General features: G+C 38.1%; 1 protein-coding gene across 2 annotated transcripts in view; it reads left to right on the top strand.

Moving 5' to 3' along the window:
- Positions 1-17,422, top strand: part of KLF7 (KLF transcription factor 7) — a 122,483-nt gene extending 105,061 nt beyond the window's left edge. For both annotated transcript variants that reach the window (XM_069985261.1, XM_069985260.1), the window contains exons 3-4: positions 4,752-4,875; positions 14,819-17,422. In XM_069985261.1, coding sequence (XP_069841362.1) covers positions 4,752-4,875; positions 14,819-14,856 — 162 coding nt within the window. In that variant the 3' untranslated portion in view covers positions 14,857-17,422. The remainder of the gene's footprint in view (positions 1-4,751; positions 4,876-14,818) is intronic.
- Positions 17,423-25,708: the final 8,286 nt, after the last annotated feature.

Genomic DNA, 25,708 nt, shown 5'->3' with positions numbered 1-25,708 from the left:
ATTCTAATGATCAGTTGGGGCCTTGAGTCATCAAAACTTTAAACGTGTCTATGACATGTTAAAGTTTTTACAAATTACAGGGACACTTTTAACCACAATGTGCTAGATCATCTTTCATGTCTTAAAGGGGTTATCCAGTGCTACAAAAACATGCCCACTTTTGCACCACTCTTGTCTCCAGTTGGGTGGGGCTTCAAAACTGAAGACAAGAGTGGTGCAAAATGGGCATGTTTTTGTAGTGCTGGATAACCCCTTTAAGTCATGGGACTGGAACTGTATAAAGTCCATGCACCCAGAGAAAACCAAGCTAACAATACCAGCTTAGCTGGACTGTTTTTTTCGGCAACAGTACGAGATTCAATAACAGTACAAGAGAAGTGTAACTTTTACGTAGATCAACTCTACATAGAAAACTTTAAACCTATGCTTATAGGTGAATACACACACTACACACTATACACACTATAAGTTGCAAGCATGCTTCAATAATGCACCTTGAAAATATAATGCTCTATATGAAAGAAGACTGCAAATAATGCAAGATAAACTGCTTTAATTTCATTGCATTGAGTTCATGGCTTCACCTTAATGTATTGTGTTTAAAAAAAAAAATCCAAAGTAGTGCATGTGAGCTACCTCGAGTGGCAAAAACAACCTCTAATCTACTGAGGGTCGAAAATCCCATTTGACTGGGTTTAATAGGTCACCTCCACATTTAGCTTTAAGTAATACTGGAAGGATTGTATCCTAACCTTTCTACTCCAGCCCCAGGCAGGGCAATGACTCACTGTCTACCAGAAGACAGACGTTGCCTTATAAATGGTGGATAACAATGAGACAAATTTATCAGATCCCAAGTATTCTTCTAGATGATGACTACCCGAAGCTTAGCAGAAATAATTCCTTTTACGGAGTCTCAGATACAGCATGCGTTTATAAGCATTCTTTAGCAATTACCTTCTTTTTTTTTTTTTGTGAAATGACAAACTGGCTAAATTTGGGTTTAGAGAGTTTTTTTCTATTAATGTTGACTTAAACATAGCAAGACATTGCAAGAAACATAAACTTAATTAGTGGGAAAATTTTAACCTTACATAAAATATTGCATCATATTATTTGGAGTATTTAAAGGGGTTATCCAGTGCTACAAAAACATGGCCACTTTCTTTCAGAGACAACACGGCTTTTGTCTCCAGTTCAGGTGCGGTTTGCAATTAAGCTCCATTCACTTTAATGGAACTGAGCAGCAAAACCCCACCCAAGCTGGAGAAAAAAGTGGGTCTGTCTCTGGAAGAAAGAGGCCATGTTTTTGTAGCGCTGGATAACCCCTTTAAGATCAATGTAGTTTACTAACAGGTTGGTCTGTTGTAACTCAATCAGCCAAGCCAGGATTTTGTTAGTGACCACCTAGAATTAGAAAAATGTAAAAGAAGGAATCAGTCTTGAATCCAGGGGACTATTTTGACTCAAGATTAGAAGAACAATACAACTTAAGTAGCTATAAACTGGAAGTTTTAGCATTCCAAAGTCAATTACAAGCAATTGCTGTGGTTGACGGATCTTCCAGAAATCAGCTTAACTATCCATTAGCAGCCAAACGGCCCACAGACTGGTCAACTTGTCCTGCTGTGAAGAATGATGCACACCCCCTCACAAATTTGTCACTCAAGACAACTTAAGAATGGTGTCCAAGTTTCAAAAGCTATTGAGAGGATTACAAGTAGGTGGTCTTGTTCACAACCAAGAAATTAGCCGATGTGTTTTCTTCCACTATTTACTATTGGGTTTACTAAGGAAAACAAAAGCCATGTCTGATCTCTGTCCTTGTCGAGGGCCATTGTTAGATGCCGAACACTAGACTGTTTCAACAAAAGGTTCATTAAGTACCATTTTTTGTTGGTGCTTAATGAGATGAAACATTAGTGCAGAAGATTAGCCTCATCCTGTTACTTCTAAAGGTTTAGTGGTTATTACTGTTTCCTTCTATTACTTCAACATGAAAAGTAGATATGGCATTATTTTAAAAATCTGTCTTAGTTTTTATTATATTAGTCAATAATTTTAGCCAAACCCAGAATTTGATGCTTCAGAATGGAAAAATGCCTTTTGCTCAGTATTTTGGTCTTGGCTTTTTGAGTGACATCCTACATGACCATGCCGTGTTTGTGAACAGGAGCTCCATAAAAGGGACTATCTGCCGGAGTACCTGCATGACCTGGAACTTGGTTAGGAGCTAGAATACACCTCTATGCAAGGGCCACATGGATGGTGGGCTACGGCAATCACCCAGCCTTTTTCTGTCCTCACGAGGTCGAAAGAGTGTAACAAGAAATATACCCTGCACCAATGTCAAGCCCTGGTTGACACACATATAAGGGCCTGGGCCTTACACCAGGACATGGAAACCACCTCACAGAAGCAGAAACCATCCCTGCAGTGGCCGGTTTCACCCTCCATCTTAACAGCTCCTACTACTATCCAGGGAGTCCCTCAAGTGAGAGACATCATCTCACCTTCTCTCATAGTGGCAGTCCTTCCCGCAGAACCCACCTCTACATCCCCAATTGCTTAACTGTATGTCCTATCAGGGGTGAGAGGATGCCCAGAAGTCTCAGGGGCCAGAGGCCAAGCCTATACTGTATCTTGTCCCAGCATCAACGGCTTGCAAAGTAGGGACTGTTAGAGAGCCTCTGTTATGCACCCTTTGGGCAGTTATTGTTTCTATTATTAATGGCCAGTTGAGTAAAGTATTTAAGTTGTGCCATGGTGGCTACATAATGTTACATATAAGAAAAGTGCCTGGTCATTACAGGAAAGGCAAACTGCCTCCTTTATATCCATTATACTCTTTATTTATATTGCCTTTATTGTGATGTATATGTTGCTGTTTCATATTGCATATGAAGTATATGTGCTGTTTGTGAGAGAGAGAAATTAGCACTTTTTGGCCCATTTTAAGTAATCCATCTTTGGCCAGTAGCCATTTTGTAGATACCTTTTTTTTGCATCATTGTACACAAGTGATCCACCACTGGCCACAGCTTTCCTGGGTGAAGTTAACTCAGTGAGTCACCTATCAGGTGACATTTATGCTGCTGCCAGACACGGTTTTAGAACAGGCCACCTCAGGTAGGCTGACAGATGACTCACAGGATTTCCTTCACCCTGAAGAGCTGCGGACAACGTATACTGACACACAAAGTGACACAACAGGAACCATTTAAGGGCTACATAGCTTACTACTACCCTCACACCATCCACCTGTTCCTGATATACAATAAAATTTCTATAACCTCTATAACCCTGCCTCTACCTATCTCTCTCTATCTAAGGTAAATGTATGTGTTCAGTTCACTGTACAGGAGCTGACTTGCTCCAATATATGTATATATTGTGAAAGAGAAACTGTCATGTTGCAGGGGGGTGCCTTGAAGCCAATTGCCCAGCTACAGCTTTTGCTGTAATGTAATGTACTATGTGCGACAGCCATTTGAGACAAACTTTGTGACAAATTTGATTTGTTTCAAATCAAATTTTGTTGTAAGGTTTGGAATGAATCTCTGTTTGTGAATTTTGGTTCACTCATCTCTACTGGATAAACAAAGATTCAGCTGTCCAGGCATGGAATTGTACTTTGACAACAATTAGAGGGCCATGGGCATTTGGACATTGTGGTAATAAGGGAGATGTAAAAAAAAAAAAAAAATACATGGGAGGATAAAAGTTTAGAGCTCAGAATTGTTAATATAATGCTGTTAAACCTGCCAAGTCATCTGAAGTTACTTAAAGATCTTACTTTTTTTTCTCTTTTCTTTTGAATGTGTGCAGAAGTCACTTCCAATGTGTGAAGCTAGCAGGAGGCTTTTAAAAATTTAGCGTTAAAAAAAGTGATTTTTAATAGTCTTCTGTGTTATGATGAACTGGAAGGCGATAACTGGAAAACCTTGTTTTAGCTTCAAAAATAACCTAATTATCAGGAAAGGGATTACAGAAGCAGTGCGATTTCAGGAAACACAATTAAAAATGTTCTCATTGAGGTACAGTAGCTTGGGCTATGCTCTGCTGTATCCAGAACAGATCACTTCAGTGCTTAATGATGTATTCTTGATGTTGGCAAAATTTTTGTTTGGCTTGTTCCAGCAATGGTGCACTGACTGCCTCTTAATACTTGTTCACCCATAAATGCCTAATTACATATGCGGATTTCCAGAACATTGGAAGCTTATAAATACTTGAAAAAATTACTATGACCTGTTCTCTCTGTCTAGAAATAAAATATGAATTGTACTCAGAGGAAAGATGTGCAGAACACCAAAACCCAGCACCTGCAATAAAAGCCACTTGTCACACTCTATTCTCCATAACACTGTACACAGCATTCTCTCAGGCTGGTGATTGTGTGAATATACCATTGGAAGATATTATCCATGCAAAGGTGACCTTACATAAGGCTTCGAGCACTATAATAAGCTTCCCAGCCTGGTCACCAGGGAGTGGATGAATTTATAGTTATTGATCATTTACCCTATATAGCATAAACTGTATTAAAGGTGATGTTCTTTTGCTAGCTCTGTTTATAACACTGGATTGACATCTACTTTTTATGCAGCGTCCACCTTTCTTTGATAATTCTTCTGGTTACCTTACTTTTTGGGGGGTTTTTTGTTCGGGACGTCAGTGCTTTTTGGGAAATATCATGTAGATAGATACAGTATATGTAAAATAACATTATATGCATTCTGTCTTTCTAGGTGAAAAGCCATACAAGTGCTCCTGGGAAGGGTGCGATTGGCGTTTTGCCCGGAGTGATGAACTTACAAGGCACTACAGGAAACACACAGGGGCAAAGCCATTCAAATGCAACCACTGTGACAGGTGAGGTTTAGCATGGCTGCGACTCTGTAATCCGCTTTGAAAAATATTACACGTAATATTATTTGGGGCAATGAATTTGTTGAAATATCCAAGTACATAAATGGTAAATCGTGAAATAAAGACCCTAATAGACAGGGTGATTATCAGCCGCACAGGCCAATAGGGTTAAATAGTAATAGGTTCAAGCGATTGGCCTTCAAACAGGCAAATGCGTCATGGTTGACTGTTGGCATCTATTAAGCTGGTTATAAAAAACCACCCGCACATGTCTCCATTTGGTTGGGGATGTATGACTAACAATGATGTACGTAAAGGGCCGACCAAACAATCCTGCCATCGCTTGGGTGGCTTTGCTTACCCAATAGTCAAGCCATGTAATAGGATTGCCAATTTACTTAATTGGCACTTAGATCTGACCATGACAGCAGTCTGACCATGTAATACCACCCTGTTTCATATTGTTGGGGATAGCTCAGATAAACCATACCGGTATGCTTATTATATGCTAATCCAGAGGCCTCACTCTATCTTATCAATAAATGGACAGTAGCTGGAGTCAGACACGCTACCGTTGCGCAACGAGGTCACCTCTATTTTTAGATGTTTTTTTGTTCAGTTTTGTTTTTCTCTCCCTTGATAGCTGGGGGGTGAGAGGGGTGGTTTGGAGAAAATTTAAGCGGATGAAATATAAAAATTGTTAAAAAATTTTGTAACAAAAAAATTAAATTGAAATGATGTTAAGTTTTTTGCTTTTAATGAAAAATAAATAAAATTTTATATAAATAAAAAATAAATGTACAGTAGCTGAGGTTGCACAACTATATAATCATTCTAGTTGGAGCCACATATCTAGCATGGCATCACCATACATATACTTTAAGTGTTTGAGGTTCAGTGCTGGGTCCAGTTCTAGTTTTAGCATTGTAGCTGTGAAGTGTTAAAACTGTGACCCTCCAAATAACATTGATAAATGGATATTACCGAGACCTTATCTACCTGTATAGAGGACAGAAGCTTAATGGTGCAGCTCCTATTTTTATGGACAGATGCTTCGCAGCAGAGGCTTCTACATGGAATATGGGAGCCTAGGAGACAAAGCCCACGCAGTTACTGCTGCAATACCTACAGCAAACATGTTCTTGGAATCAAGTATATGAAGAAAATATTCAGCTAGTTATACCCTGTATTATATCAATGCATTGCTTTGGCAGAACAAGAGCTTTAACCTACACCAATGATACCTATACCCGCTGTACCTTTGTTACCAAGGAGAATTGTTTCATATCCCTTACAACAATCTCTATATACATTGAATGTGTAGATTTTAATCTACCTTAGTCATCATACATGGTTTATAATTTATAAAACTCCTAGGGATAGCACTGACAGGCATTTTTATTTAACACTTTAAGTGCAGTCACCTAATTAAAATGCAGTCTTCATTATCAAGCATCTGAACAGCATGAAATCTCCCAGAAGGTAGACGTATTCTTGTGTGGGGATGGGAAGTAGAAGGGTGAAAGGAACAGAGTGCTAGAATAATTACAATTGACAGCCCTGACATTATCATCTTATGAAAGCTGGATAGTTGAGGCCTAGCAGGCCAAGCAAAGCCTCGGTCAGGCTATTGTCAACGTTATTGAATAAAGATGTGCTTTTAATCGCATTAGAAAAGGGCTGAGGAAGATGAGTTATCAGGCCAAAGAACCCGGGAGTAGCATTAAAAGAAAAGGCCAGGGAAATGTCTGTAATAGAATCACCATTATATTTTTAGCTACTGGCAAAATAACAGGTCAGGAAACAGGAAGGCAGTTTTTGCCTTTGATTGCAAGGAAATGTGTTTTCATGAACATCCTGCCTTCCCAAGCCTTGGCCTCCCCCCCTCCCGTGACATGGTATTCTTTAGTGACACACTCCACAATAGATAACAGCCCCCTCTATTACATATAGCTTGAGCCGGAGATTCTCATCATTATGTAATTACCATTTTTGTGAATTACGGTGAGGATTTTTGTGTTATCTTTTTAAGTATGACAGAGATTTTATTTAGCTGCTTTATATTCACATTTACCACCCTGAGAATTGGGAGAAATCCTTATTCAGTGATTATACAGAATGCAGCCTTTTATGCTGAACTACTCTAATTCCTTGCCCACATATATTATTCCAGTCCACACTCATTTACCAGTGTGTGCCAAAGTACGTTGTACCAGTCATGTAATTATGCTTAAAATATATCAAATGATGCAGAAAATCCTGTGGCCGACAAATAATATACCAGCATGTGTGTTCATGCACTGTGCCAACTGTCCATATGCAGTATATAGCAGGCTATGCAGATTGTCTGTACTGTTAATTAGACCATATATATATATATATATATATATATATATATATATATATATAATCTATAGAGCGATATAAATCATATAGCAACCCATTACATTTTATGTCTAGTGCACCTCACAGAACATCTAATACATTTCTTTGTTTCATATACTATGACGTAGCTTGTGCACACATGTGGACATTTGTACACTTTAGGATATACAGAAAGACCCCAATTGACTTTTTAAAACTGAAAGGTTTAAAGATAAATAAAATAATTCAATACAATTAACGTGTTATTTTTACATTTTTTGCAAAACAGAAGTGCATTTTGCTCCACAATTTTTGGGCTCCTTAGTAGAGATGAGTGATCCTTGAGCACACTCGGGTTCGTCTGAACCCAAACTCTCAGCATTTGATTACTGGTGGCTGAAGAAGTTGACTGTATCCATGTTTTTCATGACTCTCTAGGGCTGTATGGCTGCATCCACCTTTTTCAGCCACTGGTCTTCAAATGCCGACAGTTTTGGTTTGGTCCAGTATACTAATAAACAGCCTATGTGTTTTCCCCTGCAAACTGCTTGGGTCCGATTGAGCGGCATTTGAATACCGGTGGCTAAAGAAGTTGGATGCAGCCCCAGGGAGTCCTGGAAAACATACAGTAGATACAGCCTGTGGCTATGTTCACACACTGTTGAAATTCAGTGGATGGCTGTCAATTAATTGGAAACAACAGAAATGATTTGCCAGTCATCCACTGAATTTCAACAGTGTGTGAACATAGCCTTTCTGTGTTTGCAATCCATTTCTGGTTTTAATTGAAAAATACTGGCAAAAATACTGAGCACAAATACCGCGTGGGAACATAGCCATTGGCTGTATCCATGCTTTCCAGGCAGCCTTAGGGCTGTATCTAACTTCTTCAGCCACCAGTAATTATATGCTGAGAGTTCAAGTTTGGACCAGCCCAAACTCATCTCAACTCGTTAGTAATGATACCTTTATCTATATAAAATCCCAGACTACAGGAAACCATCACTACCAAACCATCACTTATACACAACATTAGAAATGTGCCATATATAGTACCTCAGCTACATGTCAGTGTGTTCCACTGTGTCTTATATAAGTGTGAACAAATTATTATGCTTTATACCAGTTTATTTCAAAAGGTTATTTTAAGATTACAATTTATCACTTATCCACAGGATCGAGAGATGTCTGAACACTGGACCCCCCTCCCCCCTCCCCCCCCCCCACACACACACCAATCACAAGAATGGTGTCCCTTATGCCTTTGTAAGGTCCCAGTGGTTGGATACTTATCACCTGTCCTGTGGATAGATAGATAAATAGAGGGTAGATAAGGTATGACATTGGGGTAACCTATTTAAGTTCAGTGGTATCTAAACCAGATATGTTTCCCCACTACTGCAACAAGGCCAACTATAACTCCAAACTACTTGAATATTCTACTTGCCCCCTACTGTCCAGCTCTACTGTCACTTAAATATATGTGAAGTCCTTAGTCTTGATGGACTCTTATCTTTTTTCAACCTTATTAACTATGCTTCTATGCTTCTTTTTGTTCATGTTAGTCTGTCACATTGCAGCAAAGCCGTTGATCAGCTCCTTATAGCTTTAAAGGGGTACTCCAGGCTGGGGGGGGGGTTTCGGCTATGACCGGGAAGGAGGTGGATGAGGGCATCGACGTCCCCTTACCTCCCCGGTTCCAGGACCGAGTCCGTTAGTGGCAGAGGCGGGATCCTGCCTCTGCCTTTGACTGGCTGAGCGGACTTGAAACATTACGTCTCAAGCCCGCGACAGAGACCAGGAAGTGGCCGGGCAGCGCGGACCAGTGCAAAGCGATCCGGGACCCGGCGCTGAAACTTGGAGGTAAGGGGACGTCGTTGCCCTCATCCTTCTCCTCCACCTCCAGCCTGGAGTACCCCTTTAAGGACATGTTAGCATGGGCAAAAAGCATACTGAAATATGGATTTTTCATGCAACATTTAAAGCACTTAGTGGCAGCTTCATAGTTACTGTACATAATTAATACGGTTGAAAAAAGACACATGTCCATCAAGTTCAACCAAGGAGGGGATGGATACAGGGAAGGGGGAGGGATGATAAGTTCTATACATATGCATCTATATTATTTTGGTCTAAGAACTTGTCTAGCCCTGTTTTGAAGCCCTCTACTGTTTTTGCTGTGACCAGATCCTGTGGTAGACTGTTCCATAGATTCACAGTTCTCATTGTAAAGAAGGCTTGTCGCCTCCGGATCTTTTTTTCTCCAGGCAGAGGCAATGCCCCCTTGACATTTGAGGGGGGTTTACCTGTAACATCTTTTCCCCATATCTCTTGTAGGGGCCATTTATATATTTAAATAAGTTAATCATGTCTCCCCTTAAACGTCTCTTCTCCAGACTAAACAAATTTAATTCTTTTAATCTCTCCTCATAACTAAGATGCTCCATTCCCCTTATTAGTTTAGTTGCCAGTCTTTGTACCCTCTCCAGCTCTAGAACATCCTTTTTATGAATCGGGTTCCAAAACTGGACAGCATACTCCAGATGAGGCCGCACCAAAGCTTTATAAAGCAGTAATATTATATCCCTGTCCCGAGAGTCCATACCTGTTTTAATGCATGACAATATCCTGCTGGCCTTAGAAGCAGCTGACTGACATTGTGTGCTGTTCTGTAGTCTATTATCTACAAGTACACCCAGATCCTTCTCCATCAGCGACTCTCTCAGAGTAACTCCCCCTAGGACATATGATGCATGCGGGTTATTAGTACCCAGGTGCATAACTTTACATTTATCCACATTGAACCTCATTTGCCAAGTGGACGCCCAAACCCTCAAGAGTGTCTAAGTCATCCTGTAACATCTGCACATCCTCCATAGACTGTACTGTACTACAAAACTTGGTGTCATCTGCAAATATAGAAACATTGCTGTTAATTCCATTCTCAATATCATTAATAAACAAGTTAAACAGAAGAGGGCCCAGTACTGCCCTTGGGGTACACCACTTATTACCGGGGACCATTCGGAGTAGGAATCATTGACCACCACTCTCTGGCTATGATTATTAAGCCAGTTTTCAATCCAGTTACAGATTAAACTTTCCAAACCAATAGACTTTAACTTACCCATCAGACGTCCATGAGGAACTGTGTCAAACGCTTTAGCAAAATCCAGGTACACAATATCCACAGCTGCGCCCCCATCCAGGCTTCTACTCACCTCTTCGTAGAAACATATCAGGTTGGTTTGACAGCTTCTGTCCTTAGTAAAACCATGCTGGTTATCACTTATAATACTATTAGCCACTACATATTCCTGCATGTAGTCCCTTATAAGCCCCTCAAATAGTTTCCCCACAATGGACGTTAAGCTTACGGGTCTATAGTTACCTGGGGAAGTTCGAGAGCCCTTTTTGAAAATCGGCATTACATTTGCCTTACGCCAGTCCCTCGACACAATACCAGTAAGCAAAGAATCACTGAATATTTCATACAAGGGTAGAGAAATTACAGAACTGAGTTCCCTAAGAACTCAGCTTCCATGTAGAATCATTCAGAAAAGTGACATGCGCAGTACAAGTAATACATACTGCCACTGGATGAATCTAAAAAGCCCTTTTTCTTATGACGACAGGGTAAAAAAAAGTCTTATGTGATAGTAAATTCCTTTTAAGCATCTTTCTTTGATTTAGGGGACAGATGTGGTGACCCAAGCAAGGAAATGTTTCTTCTGGTTTTGATCCTTGGCAATAGTTGGAACTAACAGGACAAGATTCTACACGATTGTTTTTGAGTCATTTAGCAGACAGAACTCTCCCTTTTATCCGTTTAGGATTATGCCGTGGACGGGATGCCACTAATATCTCTTACTTGGGCTGGGCTTCAAACATACCAGTTTTGAGGCAAAAATAAGCACCTCCATAACATCTTTAAAAAGTTGACAAAAATTATTTACTATGTAACTATACATTGCACAATTAGAAGGAAGGACGTATAACACACTATCAGGCCTTAGTTTTAACTCTCTTCTCCTCCTCCTCCTAAATGTATATACTGTACATTACACTACCCACTGGTTAAGAATCCCTTTAGGTTAAATTCATCATAAAAGGGCAACTTCATTCTCTACTTGCATCCTGTCAGTGTGATTTCTTTTACAGCTGTAAAACTGTGCTTTTCAGGAACTAAAGGGAAACTGAGACAATTGACAGCAATGGCAGAAATGGCAACGTTAGAATAGTTGTGTAAGAAATTTCTGTTCCCTGCCAAACCTATTATTTACTGAAAATATAAATTCTGCTTCTACAGATAGAAGCCAAATGGCTCGTTTTACTTTAGATTCCTAATACGCATTAGAAAAATGAGAGCAATAATTTTGCTACTACACTGGCAATATGGGGAAATGCACTCTTGTAACATACTTAAAATATATTTAATAATTTATATTTACATTAGTTTTCAATTAATTTTGTAAATGTTTAATGAGTTAAACGGCATCCATCATTGGTGGAAATTGCCGCATAATTCTGTATAGTCTAGAGTTGGCTTCAGCTAAGAACTGTACTGAACACTGTTTAAATTCAGAACACATACTCTCTATTGTCAGCATTGTCCAGCTTACATAGAAGTCGACACCCTGTTAATTGTTGTCCTAATAAAATAAAGTGCATTAGTTGCAAGAGGAAAGAGAAAATCCAGAGACCTTAAAGCAATGCCTGAGGAACTCAGTCTATCTGGGAGGACATTAAGGATATGGAAGCTTTCAGACTGAGACTAATGGATCCTCAACAGATGGTTCTGAAGGAGCAGAAGGCTCAGGGCAGGGGTGGGGGTAGCGGAAAGGTAAATACGTAATGAAACATTCATGGAGTACTCACAGAGTAGGATGAAGTCCTTTTTTGTGTCTTAAATTCTTTACTTTCTTCAAATAACTAACTCCTATTTCAACTATGTATTTCTTCTCTTGATTTAAGAAATAATTTTAAGTCTTCCAGGAAGTTTGTTCAAAGTCGTCACTAGACAATATCTGCCATGGCTCCTGAGATTGCCACTTGGGAACTAAATTTCAACACATAAAAATGATAAAATACATGCTTTAATGCCATCCCGAAAAGCTCCTATAAGTACATAGAAACATTTATGCAGATCATTTCCCTAAGGTTACCCAAAGGTTATGAATGTCAATCTTGTGCCCTACAAATAAGTTTCATCTTTAGCCTGGCCTTTTGAAAGATATTAACCCTTATGGTGCAGTTATTTTAGACCATGTGGACATTACAATTTCTTCCCATCTTCTTCTGCGAATAATGATTTTCTTTTCTCTTTCCATGAGGGCTTCTTTTCTCACATGATGATCTACAGTAATACAGTTTTTTTATGGTGTTCACCGTGCAGTGTAAGACTATGTTCACACTGTGTAAAAAAAAGAAAAGGTGTCCTCTTTTTCTTTTTAAAATAACGTCTGTTGTTATTGAATCATGATTGAAGTCAATGGAATGCACTGAAGTCAATGGAATGACAGACGCCTAATACACATAGGGGGAGATTTATCAAAGGGTGTAAAATATACACTGGTATAAACTGCCCATAGCAACCAATTACAGCTCAGCTTCCAGCTCTGGTAAAATGAAGGCTGAGCTGTACTTGGTTGCTGTGGGCAGTTTATACCAGTGTATATTTTACACCTTTTGATAAATCTCCCCCTATGTGTATTGGGCGGACATTATTTCATTGACTTCAGAGCATTCCATTGACTTTAATCATAATTCAGTAACAACAAGTGTACTAAATAACAAACGTTGTTTGCGGGGACATCAAAATAATGTTCATGACAATTATTCTCAGACGTTATTTTTAGTTGTTCACACACACAACGTCCTTTCACCGTCTTTACTACTTAATTAAATGGATCTTCAATAAAGAACCACACCCAAAAAGGGCCTGAACTAAAATAATGTACCAACAACCATAATTGTATTGACGTGCGCCTAAACTGCAAAATGACGGACTCATTTTGAGAAAACAAAAACAGACAGGAAAAAACGTCATGTGAACATAGCCTATAACATGTTATATTGAAGCAATACAAAATTTATATAGATTTTTTTACAGCTTTTACACGACACAAATCTTTAGTTTTTGTGTCACCTTGTTCTCAGAGCCATCACTTTTTTATGTTTCAGCTGACAAAGCTGTATGAGAACTTGTTTATAAAGTAGTGAAGCAACATTTCCTATAGTACCATTTTGAATTATGCATGATAATTTTTTTACAGGTTTTTAATCCCTTTTAGATTAAAAAAAAGTGAAAAGGATATAGATTGGATCATTACAAATGTTACAATAAAATGTGTATTTTTTTCTTTCATTGTCTTACATTTTCAGATGTAAACGTTTAATGAAATGTAAAAAATGGATAAAAAAACTGTGTGTAAGAAGCCTGTCTGTGTATATTAACACTTGTGGAAGAACAATCAAGGTTATTGTTACATACAGTATAAGGAAACCCTCATTCACAATGGATGCATATGTTACATAGTATAAAGGGAATGTGTATCAATATGTATATTTTTTTCTTCATTTGATCATTTTGTAGCAATTCTTTATTCGTATATTGCCCTTTTTTGTTCTCTAAAAAAGATATTTGATAGTTTCCTCACATCATTTAAAATTTTTGCTTTAACATTTGTGTCCCTCTCTAAACACTTAAAATATTCCCTAGAGTGGTCACTATGCAGCTCACCACATATGGTAAAAAGCACATATGCTACAGGCTCCAGGCCTTCTGTAAGCCTTTTTACCCTCTCCTTGCAATTAGGAAGCACCAGGAGGGCGGCCGGCTAGAGTGTGGCTGCTTCACCACATGTTGCCTGGAATTAAGTAGGTGGTGCCTAGCACTTTTCAAACCCTTATGAATAATCAAGAGATGAAGATGAATGACGAAAAGATTTTTAATACATATTTTTAATTATCACGCCTGGGCTATGACAGGATACTTACATTGTTTTAGGATTGACCATTTATGACTTTATAATATCTGCACATCTAATATTAATGTAGCAAAATAACATTTCTATTGTTTTAATGTCTGAAAAATGTAGGTCTTGAAATTTTATAATTTGTTTGTTGAGTGTATACAGCAATACTGCAGGAAACATTATACTTAAAGAGAACTTTTCACCAAGACAATGCTACCTAATCTATCACCGTCATGTTATAGAGCAAGAAGAACTGAGAAGATTGATATATATCTTTGTGGTAAAAGGTTCAGTATAACTTTGAACATGTTGATTGAATCCCTGCTCATTCTGTGTTAAGTAGTCCAATGGGCGGTGTCACTTTATGGACTGGCCTCTTTAGCATGGAAATATCAGAGATTTCTTCCAATAAATTGCAAGGTATACTGAATCTTTTCCCATAAAGATATATATCAATCCGCTCAGAACCCCCTGCTCTATAACATGATGTTGATAGCTTAGGGAGCATTTTCATTGTGACTGGTTCCCTTTAATGTGAACAGAGATTGTTGCTATTTATGAACAGCTCTCTATAATAAATATCTTAATAATTTGCTTTCTTGTAGGTGCTTTTCCAGGTCTGACCACCTTGCCCTGCATATGAAGAGGCATATCTAAGGACATTTTGAGGCGATAATGTCTCTTCTGCCTTGGGAGGACCAAGGGTTGCAGTGGACACTTGTCATTTTGTCCATGGAATTACAGGATATAGAGAACATTTTTACATGTAAAACCCTGTACACAAAACTCCATATCAAATCTTCATGCACCGTCACATGCTCCAATATATTTGTCTGTTATGCCTTACCCTCCAGCCCGATTGAAAGAGATGCACAGTGGTGGAGAGTTGGACGATCTGAAAACAACCGCATACAGTACTAGGTGTTTTAAAGCCTTGCTGTAGAAGTGAAAAGCAGAACAGTCATCTTAAGGGGCTCTGATGAACTCATCTTTACTGAAACTCAGAAGCTGCTAGAAAGTCACCTTCGAGTTGCATTGTTGTAGCACTAATATTATTTTTTCTTATACTATGTAATTTAAGAGAAAATGAAAAATGGATTTCGATCTAGGAAACCAAATCCGAGCCTTTTGGTTCATAACTGAAGACTCCTGAGAAGGAAACATTCTAGATCTACTTAGATCCTGTCAAGTGTTCTCCACCGGTTTGGCCTCATTATAGAGCTTTGAAAATCACTTTAGCTCAATGCCATAGGCCTTACTGGCACTGGACTGGTGGGGTAGGACAAATAAACCATTTATGTGATTCTTAGATCTATTTTTCAGATGGACATATGGATGGAGGAGCACCCATAGAATTCCCAACTAATTTATTTTTACTTCTGTTGGCTGTAGCACATCTTATGCACTAGAAACTTAAATAAGCCACTGATGTTGACTAAAAATAGAGCTTATCTGTTGCATTAGAGCACCCTACCACCAGTGTGTGCACTTCCAAAGGTTAAACAACCTTTCCATTATTACATTTTCAGTTGAGATGTCCCCATTGTTTTTGATTTAGAAAGCTTTTTCATAAGCTTTTACTATATGCGCTACATGGACAAGTATCTTGGTGAACAATTGAATCTTCATCTGGACAGTTTGAATTGGACCAGCGACCTAGACTTGGCTCCTGTCATCGAATGAGCGGCAAGCCTTCTCCTACTGAACTTTCCATACTTTGTGCTCGATCATTGACTTCTTCTCCTAACAATATAACTAGTTAGAAACTTGATGTTATTTCCAGAGCAGCTGCATTTTTGTACTTAAGATTACCTTTTGAGTGTCAACAACAAAAAGCCAAATATATTAAATCATACAACATTGGGTAATGGAGGACACTTTAAGCAAGTTGATTTTGCCCTACTGACTCATGAAGCAGACACTTTCTTGTTTACTGAGGTCATCGCCTGGAGACTAAATTTAGTGTAGTAAACATTAATAGGATTTAGCCAGGTTATTGATAAATATTCCACAGGGTTATTTCAAATAATACAGAGTACAGGTCTTTTCTGACTTTTTGCTGGAAAAAGTTAAACCTAAACTTTTCCCATGAGTGCATAGTCATTAAAGTATCTATGTACATACTACTCATCAGTTGTCTCTGGTCTTTGCTCCAAAGACTGCCAATCAGACCATATCAAGTGGTCAATTCAAGTAGGTGTCGCGGGGAACAGGTTGTATATTTTGTATATTCTGGGACCACCCCTAAGCAGCTAGTAAAATTGCACATTTGGTCCCATTTTGTCCACATAAACGCAGCTCTTTTACCCCAGCCGGCTGGCATCTTTTTAACTTGTTTTGACTCCTTGACTGTTAAGCAAAAAAAAAAAAAAAAGAAAAAAAAACCACAAAAACAACAAAAAGGTAAAAAAAAAATCAAAATCAAAATACAAAATATAGCATAAAAAAAAATAGTAAAACACCTTAAATATCTGAATCTTAAAACTGAAAGGAATAGATTGATACATGAAAGAGTTTCCATGGCACTTAAGGCTTTAACCTAAAGATGCCAGTGGGTTAAGAATTTCCGTTGATCAACCCCTCTGGTTTCTATCCAAACTTTTCTTAAAAATGAGACGTGGACCCTGCATAAAATAATCCTTTTACCTTCAAATACTTATAAGTTTCTATTATTTCATTGGATTTAGTGAAGGGGTAGGATGTTTAATATGACCTGAGACCAAAACATAAGAAGATTATAGGTGTTCCTAAGAATCTGATGGAGGAAGAAAGATTATAAAAATAAAGTTTAATTCCAAAGATTTAAAAATCACAATGTACTTACTATACCTGAAGCACTGCTTGTCGACAATCCTTGTAGTCCTCTGCTTCTGCATACTAGATATACATATTTTAATGTTGTGGCCATTCTGATGGATTTTAATGTTGTGGTAAAAACCAAGGAACATTGACACACACCGTGTAACATAAGACATTACATTATTACTGTATAGTGCATTTCAGGAGGCACCTTCATTGTACATATTTGTAACACAGATGGTTGACTGAGGAGCATGTAAAGTAGAGGAAATAACTCACTCAGTTGAAAACACTTCCCACCAGCTTCGTATACCTTTGGGTATGCAAATTTTAGGAATGTGGAAAATATCTTTTAATGCCATTACTACAATTTATTTAGTTATTTTTTTTTATTATTTTTTTTTTGGGGGGGGGGACTTTTAGCACTGTTTTAAGCTCTTTTTCAGGGTAAGATTATAAAGATCAGTATTGACCCCGATGCTTGTGTAGATTTTATAACACAAAATTGTTGAGAATATTTTGTTCACTGCTAGAGCTGATTAACCGCAGAAGGTGCAAATTTTATGCAGCACTATAACTGCTTTAGGCCATCAGATATTTTTGAAATGCATATCTTTGTTTACAGTAGTACAGTACAGTAGTAATGTTAGCTACAGTCATATAACCCAACGATACCCCAGTTTAATGCCATTCTGTGCTCTATTTGGTCTTACCATGCAGACTAGTGATATGTGTGGACAGCTTATGAATGTTATTTTGCCATATGTGTTTACCAATCTTAAACTGCAGTCTAGGTTTCACATTAGTGTCCTAAATATTCATAGTTGACAAAATCAATGCATGCAAAGCACATAAGTACAACTAGTCCATTGTTCCAAAAGCCCAAATGCTAAAACATGGCACCTTCTGTATTTGTACCTTTTGGCTACAAAGAATATTTGGATGTTCACATTTTAGGTAGTCATTAGGGGACATTTATCAAAGTCAGAACTTTTGAATGAAGCTCCAGCTTGTACAAAAATGTTGCTATTTTTACTGGTGTGCACCTGACTCATCAAGAGGGCTTGAAGGCGACATGGCTGTGCACAAGATTTATTAAAATGTCTGCCTACACACAGGCGTAAATTGTAGTTAAAGGGGTTATCCAGCGCTACAAAAATATGGCCCCTTTCCCCCTACTGTTGTCTCCAGTTTGGGTGGGGTTTTGAAACTCAGTTCCATTGAAGTAAATGGAGCTTAATTGCAAACCGCACCTGAACTGGAGACAACAGTAGGGGAAAAAGTGGCCATGTTTTTGGAGCGCTGGATAACCCCTTTAAAATCTTTGCCCACCCAATCATCAGCTTGAGATGCCCTGGATTTATTGAGACCAATGCACCTCTTGATAAATCAAGTGTAGTAGAGATAAAGTGCTAACTGCTCGGGATATGACTGGTGGGACCCCCATGGATCCAGAGAAAGAGGGGAAAGCAAACTAAGGAATAAAAAGGATCGTATCATGTGTGCACAACCAGCTTTCCATTCATTCTCTATAGGGCTGCATAAAGCGACTCTGTGTCAACCAACCCACCCAACCAAACCGCTAGTACTATCCGTTCGATGACAGTAAATCCTTATTGGTCGTGTCTTTTAAAATGCACCTGGTGGCTTGGTTACAGCAAAAAATGATCTTTTAATCTGCAGCGCTGTCTCAAACTGGTGTGTCTTTGCCCCAGGTCTGCTATGCCTCTCCTTCCTTTCTCCCCACCCTCCTCATTATTAGGAAGGCCTCCTGGCAAGATTTTTCCTATTCATCATTTGTCTAACTGCAATGAGCTGTAGCGACACAGGTGCAGTTTAGACGAGCGACAAACAGAAATCCTGCCTGGGGGTGTTCCTAATGAGGAGGAGGGTGGGGAGGAAGGAAGAAGAGGCGTCGTAGACCTGGGGCACAGACTCTTTAGGCCACGCCAGTGTGACACAGCGCTACAGATTAAATGCTAATTTTTTCTCTCTAACTAAGGCACCAGGTGCATTTTAAAAGACATGACCGGTAAGGATTTACTGTCATCAAACGGATGGTACTAGCGATTTGGTGGGGTGGGTTGGTGGATATAGAGTCACTTTCAAGTGCAGCACTTAGAAATGATCCCCATACAGAGAATAAATGGAGCACTTATGCATGTGCCATTCATTCTGGGAACAGTTTTGTCAGCATTGTTGTGATCAGCATGTTATCCTGTAGATATGGGAAAACATGCTCAGATGGAAATACCCTTTAATTAGTGTTAGTTCCTTTATAATGGTATAAACAGCTGGTGGACCTCTCTCTCTGCGGTAATCCGTGTTTCTTGATTTAAAAATATAGGGAGTACATACCAAACCCCCTTTAAAAGTTTAGTTGAATATTGGGAAAAATTTCCTGAAATTGGTACTAAGAAATGCTTTCAGAAAAATTGAAAATGAGAAACATTAGTTGAAGTTCCGCAATATTTACCCAAATTTTTGCTCTTACCTAAAATCTTCTTTCCATGTTACGACATTCCATATTCTCGATCTACCTTAACAAGTCTAATTTTTTATATTTAGTTTTATGGACAGTTGTGTCATGTCACAATGATACACCAGCTGTGAGCTATATTGAAAATGACTGTGTCGGTACATCAAGGCCTTTTTGACTCTGCCTAGTTTATCCTGTGTCGGGCATCATGAATTACTTTATAGCTAGAGTGAAATGGATCTGAACAGAACGATTGGTTCATTATTGCCTAGTTCACACACCTCAATATCATCTTTAATATTTATTATGTGTTTTCTTGGCTGCTTCATGGATTTGTGCAGCAGATTGCAAAAAGCTTCCTCCCTTGAATGTGAAATAGTATCCATGGGAAATGTTTCATGAAGCGTGGGATAGCTGATGCTCTTCTCATCTGCGCAGCATTTTTAAATGTATGTGTATTTTTATATTTTGTTTGCAGTCTATGTTCTGCATACATGATTGGGATGCCCCCATTAATTTAGCTGTCGTAAGCATTCTCCACCATATTTGAACACTACATTGAATTTATTGATGAAGTAGCAACTACTTATGGTAGTTGATGGAAATATATATTTTTTTCCCATTTCCGTTTGCAAGGTATAAATAGGCCCTAATAGCATTTGATGCATTTCTTGGCTACAGATATTACAAATTACAGAAGACGTTTCATTATATAAAAAAAAATGCACAATTCCTATTGACCATCCTTTATGGAAGCAGTCCTTCCAGCCACACAAACATGTCTATAAAACCACATTGTTCAGTTTAGTTCAACTGGGTGAACTAGAGATTGCAGATGGGACTGGAGTTAATAAAATCATATATAGCAAAACAACATCCATACAAAGTTATGTTTATTGGACCATTCATTTAGGCTAGTTTTGTGAACTTCTCTGATAGTAATTCAACCCTGTAAAGTTCAATTGTAAATCATAGCTTTTGCTATAATGGCTAAATTTTCCTTTTGGTATGTGCCAAAGCAGTCCTGAGGAGATGAGACTTGGTCTCTCCCACCTTATATACAGTGTAGACTGGCAACATTAAGTCAATTACATATATGAAAGAAGCGTGTCTTTACAACAAAGCCTTTCTATTGTTTTCTTATGTGATTCGACATGCCCTATGATATGGCTTACTCTACCTTGGCAGAATCATTGATATAAGAGGGGACCCTTGATTCGTTGTGTCTGCTGTTAGGAACCCTCTAAAAACGTATGACTTTATTCTGCTAATTCAGTGTTCATATTCCATAGACAAAACCGATAGCGATGTACTTTACAAGCGTTGATTACTATCCAATAACTAACTGTGGCATTCATGCATTTCCTGTTTATTGACCACCATAGTTTTTCATTTTGTCTATAGTTGTAGAAACAAGGTATAAAAAACTGGGAATATAGTAATTCCTAACATTATCATGTTTTATCCCTAAGAGAGCTTGATGGGAACCAAGGGAAAGCTTCAGGATGTCTACTTATATCTATTCCTTTAGTGAAATTTCTTACATCTAAAGTAGCTGTTGTTTCTAACAGATGACAACGTCTATCGATTGGTAAAAAAATAATACATTTCACATTCCTGGTTAGTTAACATTTTTCTATATATGATAGATTTACCCATTTTCTCCATATACAATAGATTTTGCTTGCTGGGACTTGGCTCATTTTTACTTTCTCCTCTGCAGTGTACCCTAAAATGAACACTTTACGATGACGCCTAGTGTAGTATTCCATAAATGTTGCACTTTTTTCAATCTTGTATTGAGACCAGAGAAGCAGAGAAGGTAGACTTTCTTCCTCTGTCTTCTTCGCATGAATGAAAGGGAAGAGTGATTGCTTGCTTTGTAAACTCACCTATTGGTAACTCTTGGTAAGCAGATATCCAGTGAGTAGGAAATATTTCTGCTGCCTTATTTTCAGATCCCAAGAGTGGAGATGTGTAGTTAGGTAGAACATTTAGAAGCCTGAAGCAACTTATTCTTTTTAACCCCTAACATAAGAGAAAGATCAGTGATGCAATGCATTGCCTGGTCTTATGGCACTGGAACGTTAACACATTATGATTCATTTATCACTCCCTTTCAGGCCTGTTTTGTGTGTGCAAAGAGTTGAAGAACATTCAGAATTTTTGACTATACTGTTTTACTGTAACTACTGTTCCTACTTAGAACCATTTTAATAGTGACACCTGATGTTTTGTGAGTAGTTTTAGTTTATAATATTTTTTTTTAAATGTACCATTGTTCTGCCATGGTTTCTTTGAAAGGAATATGGTATCACATAATACAGTTTGTGTCCTTTGTACACTCCAAGGAGTTATTTATTCACTTTCAAGTGGACATCTTTTCTACAATTCCATATAAAACTAGACTTCCAATCTTAGAGATTTACAGTAGAAGTGATATATTTCAGTGGATTATTTTTTTCAAAATAGATTACAATGCAGAACTTATAAATGCCATTTTATCATAAGAAAAAGCCTTGTATATTCCTAATATTGTGCTGTATTTGTAAAGCTGGTGATACTGGTTAGTCAACCACCAACTTCTCTTTAAAGGGCATGTTCACTTTTATACAGTAAAGGGAGGGGGCCTCATAGAATAACCTGAAATGTTGCCCAATTTTTTCTTGCAAGATAGAGCCCGTTTGATTCCTGCCCCATGAATGTTCCATAAGCCTTGGGCTAGTTCCCCTATTCATTGGTCAGCATTTCCTCTGAGGAGGAGGCCCTACATGGGTCTGTGATAGCCAAAGGGATGGAACAACCAGTGCTTGGCCCCCTCTAACTAGTATGTATCCCCTCCACTACAGCCTAATATATAATACTTTGAAAGAAATAGTTCATTGACATTTAGATTACAAAAAAAGTGTGTGCAGAAAAGCCAGGTTCATTCTGCTTAAAGTTTCAGATGATGCTAAGCATTGTGGTCTGTAATTGAAGTGTATTGGTTTGTTAAAAGGTATCACAGCTTGCAATTGATCACCATTAAAATTCAGGACCAAAATAACTGCAGAAGTGGAATAGATTCATCAATTTGGACATATTGACAAGCGCTGTCATTCCATGTGATATAGGTTTGCATTTAGGATTGTTGATTGGATAAGTAATGGTATGCAAAAAGCTTGTTACTGAATCTAAAAACCTAGAAAAGTAATGTAATGGCCTGTGAAATTATTGGTACACAGACGATCATTTTACATATGACAAATTATTGTCCATTTAGATAAGTGGACCATAAATTGCCTTAAGGCTCAGCGTAGCTTTTGCAATCTGGTCCTTGATGTTACATTGCCAAGATGTATTGCTAATTTGGATTGCACATTTTAAAAGCACTTTTGTGCTAAAATATGAAAATGCAAATATGAGAAAATTCTGAATGCTTTTCAAACTTGAGAAAATTGCTTGAAGGAATTTAATTTTGCACTATAATTTTAGGATTTTTATTTCTCTGTCTTATTTTGGCCAGGCGTGTCGAACAAGTGCTTATTGGAGAGACCCTCAATTATATTCTCTCAGGCCTTTATGGTATTTCTCCTATATCTCAGAAATACCCAATTTATAGCTCTCCGTTCTCCCTTTATGATTTATTGTGTTTTTGTTGATTTTGTTACCTTTTATTTTTTAGTCTTTTTTTATATATAAATATATTACTTTGTCTTTTTTTTGCTGTACAAAAAGTCTTAAGATTTAAATAAAATATTATTTGTATTATATGATGGTGGTATGTTAATGTTACAAAATTATTAATGAAGAAAAAAATTATTTTTGTTACTGGTCTGTTTCATAATTCTTTTTTAAATTGGTATATTGTAAGATATCTATGCAAAAATGTTATGTGACGCATTTTTATTTAAGAATGTAATATGTGTAATAAACAGTAGAATGTGTTTGGCCTGGAAATGATTAAATGTCTCTTGTGCATTATTTTAAGATCCTCCTATATGAACAGCTACTGTACCAGATGTAACAAATGTATTTTCTAGGTATAGGTATCACTGAGATATATACTTCATATATAATACAACAGTCTAACTAGTTACTGTTGACTGTCCTGAAGAATCCCTTGTAGTTTCACATACCGGTAATACTGGTGGTAAAAAAAATTAATGTTCTGTCAGCTTTACATTATAATCAGAGCTCAAGTGTCAAGGAGGCAGTGCCAAGCCACAGCATGCATGCCTTCATCCTCCCTTCTCCACCTCTCCCTGCCCTGCATAACTGATGTACAGGATATGGCTTATAACACTGAGCATTGTACATCAATAATGTAGAGTGGATGGGGAAGGCATTCATGCTGTGGCTTGTCCCTGACTACTGGACACCTGATTTCTGCGTATGATATAGAAATGACAGTAACCCTTAATATTTTAGGGTAATATAAAAAGATTGCAGATAAGTTACTGTTAATAAATTAAAATAGTTGAAAAATTTCATATGTAGTCAGGACTGCATGATTGTCAAGTTTTTTATGACCATCACAGGCTTCAGCTTTGCCTTAGAAGGGGCAGTGGGGACTCTCCAGAATAGGGGCATGTGGGAGTTCAAGGCTGTGGCCAAAGGCTGACTCCTTATATTTATCTCTGGTTACTAACAATGGTCCCTCAATGGTTTGGCAGCCGCTGAGTAAGGTGGCTAGATATAAACAAAAACTATTCTCTCCAGCTCTCTAAAAAGTCAATCCTTTATTCATATAATTTAAAAGGTCCATTTTAAATTATATGAATAAAGGACTGAATTATTAGAGAGCTGGAAAGAATTTTTTTTTTTTTTATCTCTACGCTCTGGTACCCCTGGGTCCGGGGTTAACTTTCTGTACTCCCGGAGTGGCCTACAGCCAGAAAAATACCCCACTATCTGTGAAGGGATCCGACCAGAGTGCTGACCAGCCACTGCTTTTGGAGTGGCTAGATAGGTGGGCAACGTTCCAGCAAAGGTGAGTGATCTAAAAATCTATGATAACATCAGTCAAAAACAGCACTATACAAGAACCAAATAATCCCTGCACATCATGACCATCATACTGTACACTATATCTACCACAAAGACCAGTATAACCATAGATAGATACTAGTATTTTATAGGAGCCCATATAAGTGATTACAGTTACATCCAGTGACTCACCGCTGTTATCTTCTCTAATCAGAGTCGTTCTCTTTCCTTTTTTTTTTTCCTTCTGACTCAGATGGTCATGAAGACTTTTCCCTAAGGCTAGGTTAACATGTCTCTTTAATGTTAGTTGTATGCCATAATGCAGCATCAATTTTCATAGACTTACATAATAAAAAAAACTGATGGAAAAGGATCTGTTAAAAAAAAAAGTTTAGCTTATACAAAGAAGTTGTTAACCATGTTTTTCTGTATGTTAGAATTAAAATGGATATAGTTAAACGGGTGCAACTGTGATTTCTCTGTAGAGTACTGCACCCCTATTAGTATACAATACAATAATGGTGTGCTCACTAATTGTGCTCCATATTGTAATAATACTCCGGCTGTGCTACCCGCCACTCCCATATAGTATTCATGCCCATTGCTGTGCATTCCCACCTCAATATAGAACTAATGCCCCTGCTGTGCACCCCACGTCTATATAGAAATAATGCCCCTGCTGTGCACCCCTGTCCCATACTCAATTGAGGAGTGAGATGCTGGCAGCTCTCACTCCTCCATTCTGTTCACTCTGATGTTCAGCCCAATATGCAGTGATGGGTGAGTAGGCTGAACATTAAAGTAAGCGGGACGTCCCTAGAAGCTGTATGGCCGTGCAGCCCAAAGGGAACACTGTTTACAGATATAAAGTTTTCATGCTAGGCAGCTACTTTCTATGCAGATGTTGGATGGTTGGAACTTACCATTGAAAATGACCTATATCAGCTAAATTATGCTTTCAGTATTGCACAGTGCTCATTCAAAATCATGGATATCCATTTATTTCAGTTAGTGTAATGATATTTTAGTAATTCTGCCAGTATAGAACTTAGTTAGGTTATTGTTCTATTTATGAAGAAGTCGCCTATGGCAAGGGCTGATTATCGGATCAATGTTCATAGCAACGTGTGTTCCCAACAACTGACCTGTGTAAATGACCCTGCAAACAGCAAATGAACGAGAAAATATGTTAGCTGTCATATTAGTTTTGCTGGCCTAAGAATATATATTAGTCGGCTTCACATTGCCT

This window comes from Dendropsophus ebraccatus, chromosome 9, assembly GCF_027789765.1.
Source record: "Dendropsophus ebraccatus isolate aDenEbr1 chromosome 9, aDenEbr1.pat, whole genome shotgun sequence".
Lineage (NCBI taxonomy): Eukaryota > Metazoa > Chordata > Amphibia > Anura > Hylidae > Dendropsophus > Dendropsophus ebraccatus.
Note: the sequence above shows the minus strand (reverse complement) of the source record. Positions and strands in the feature narration are given on the sequence as shown.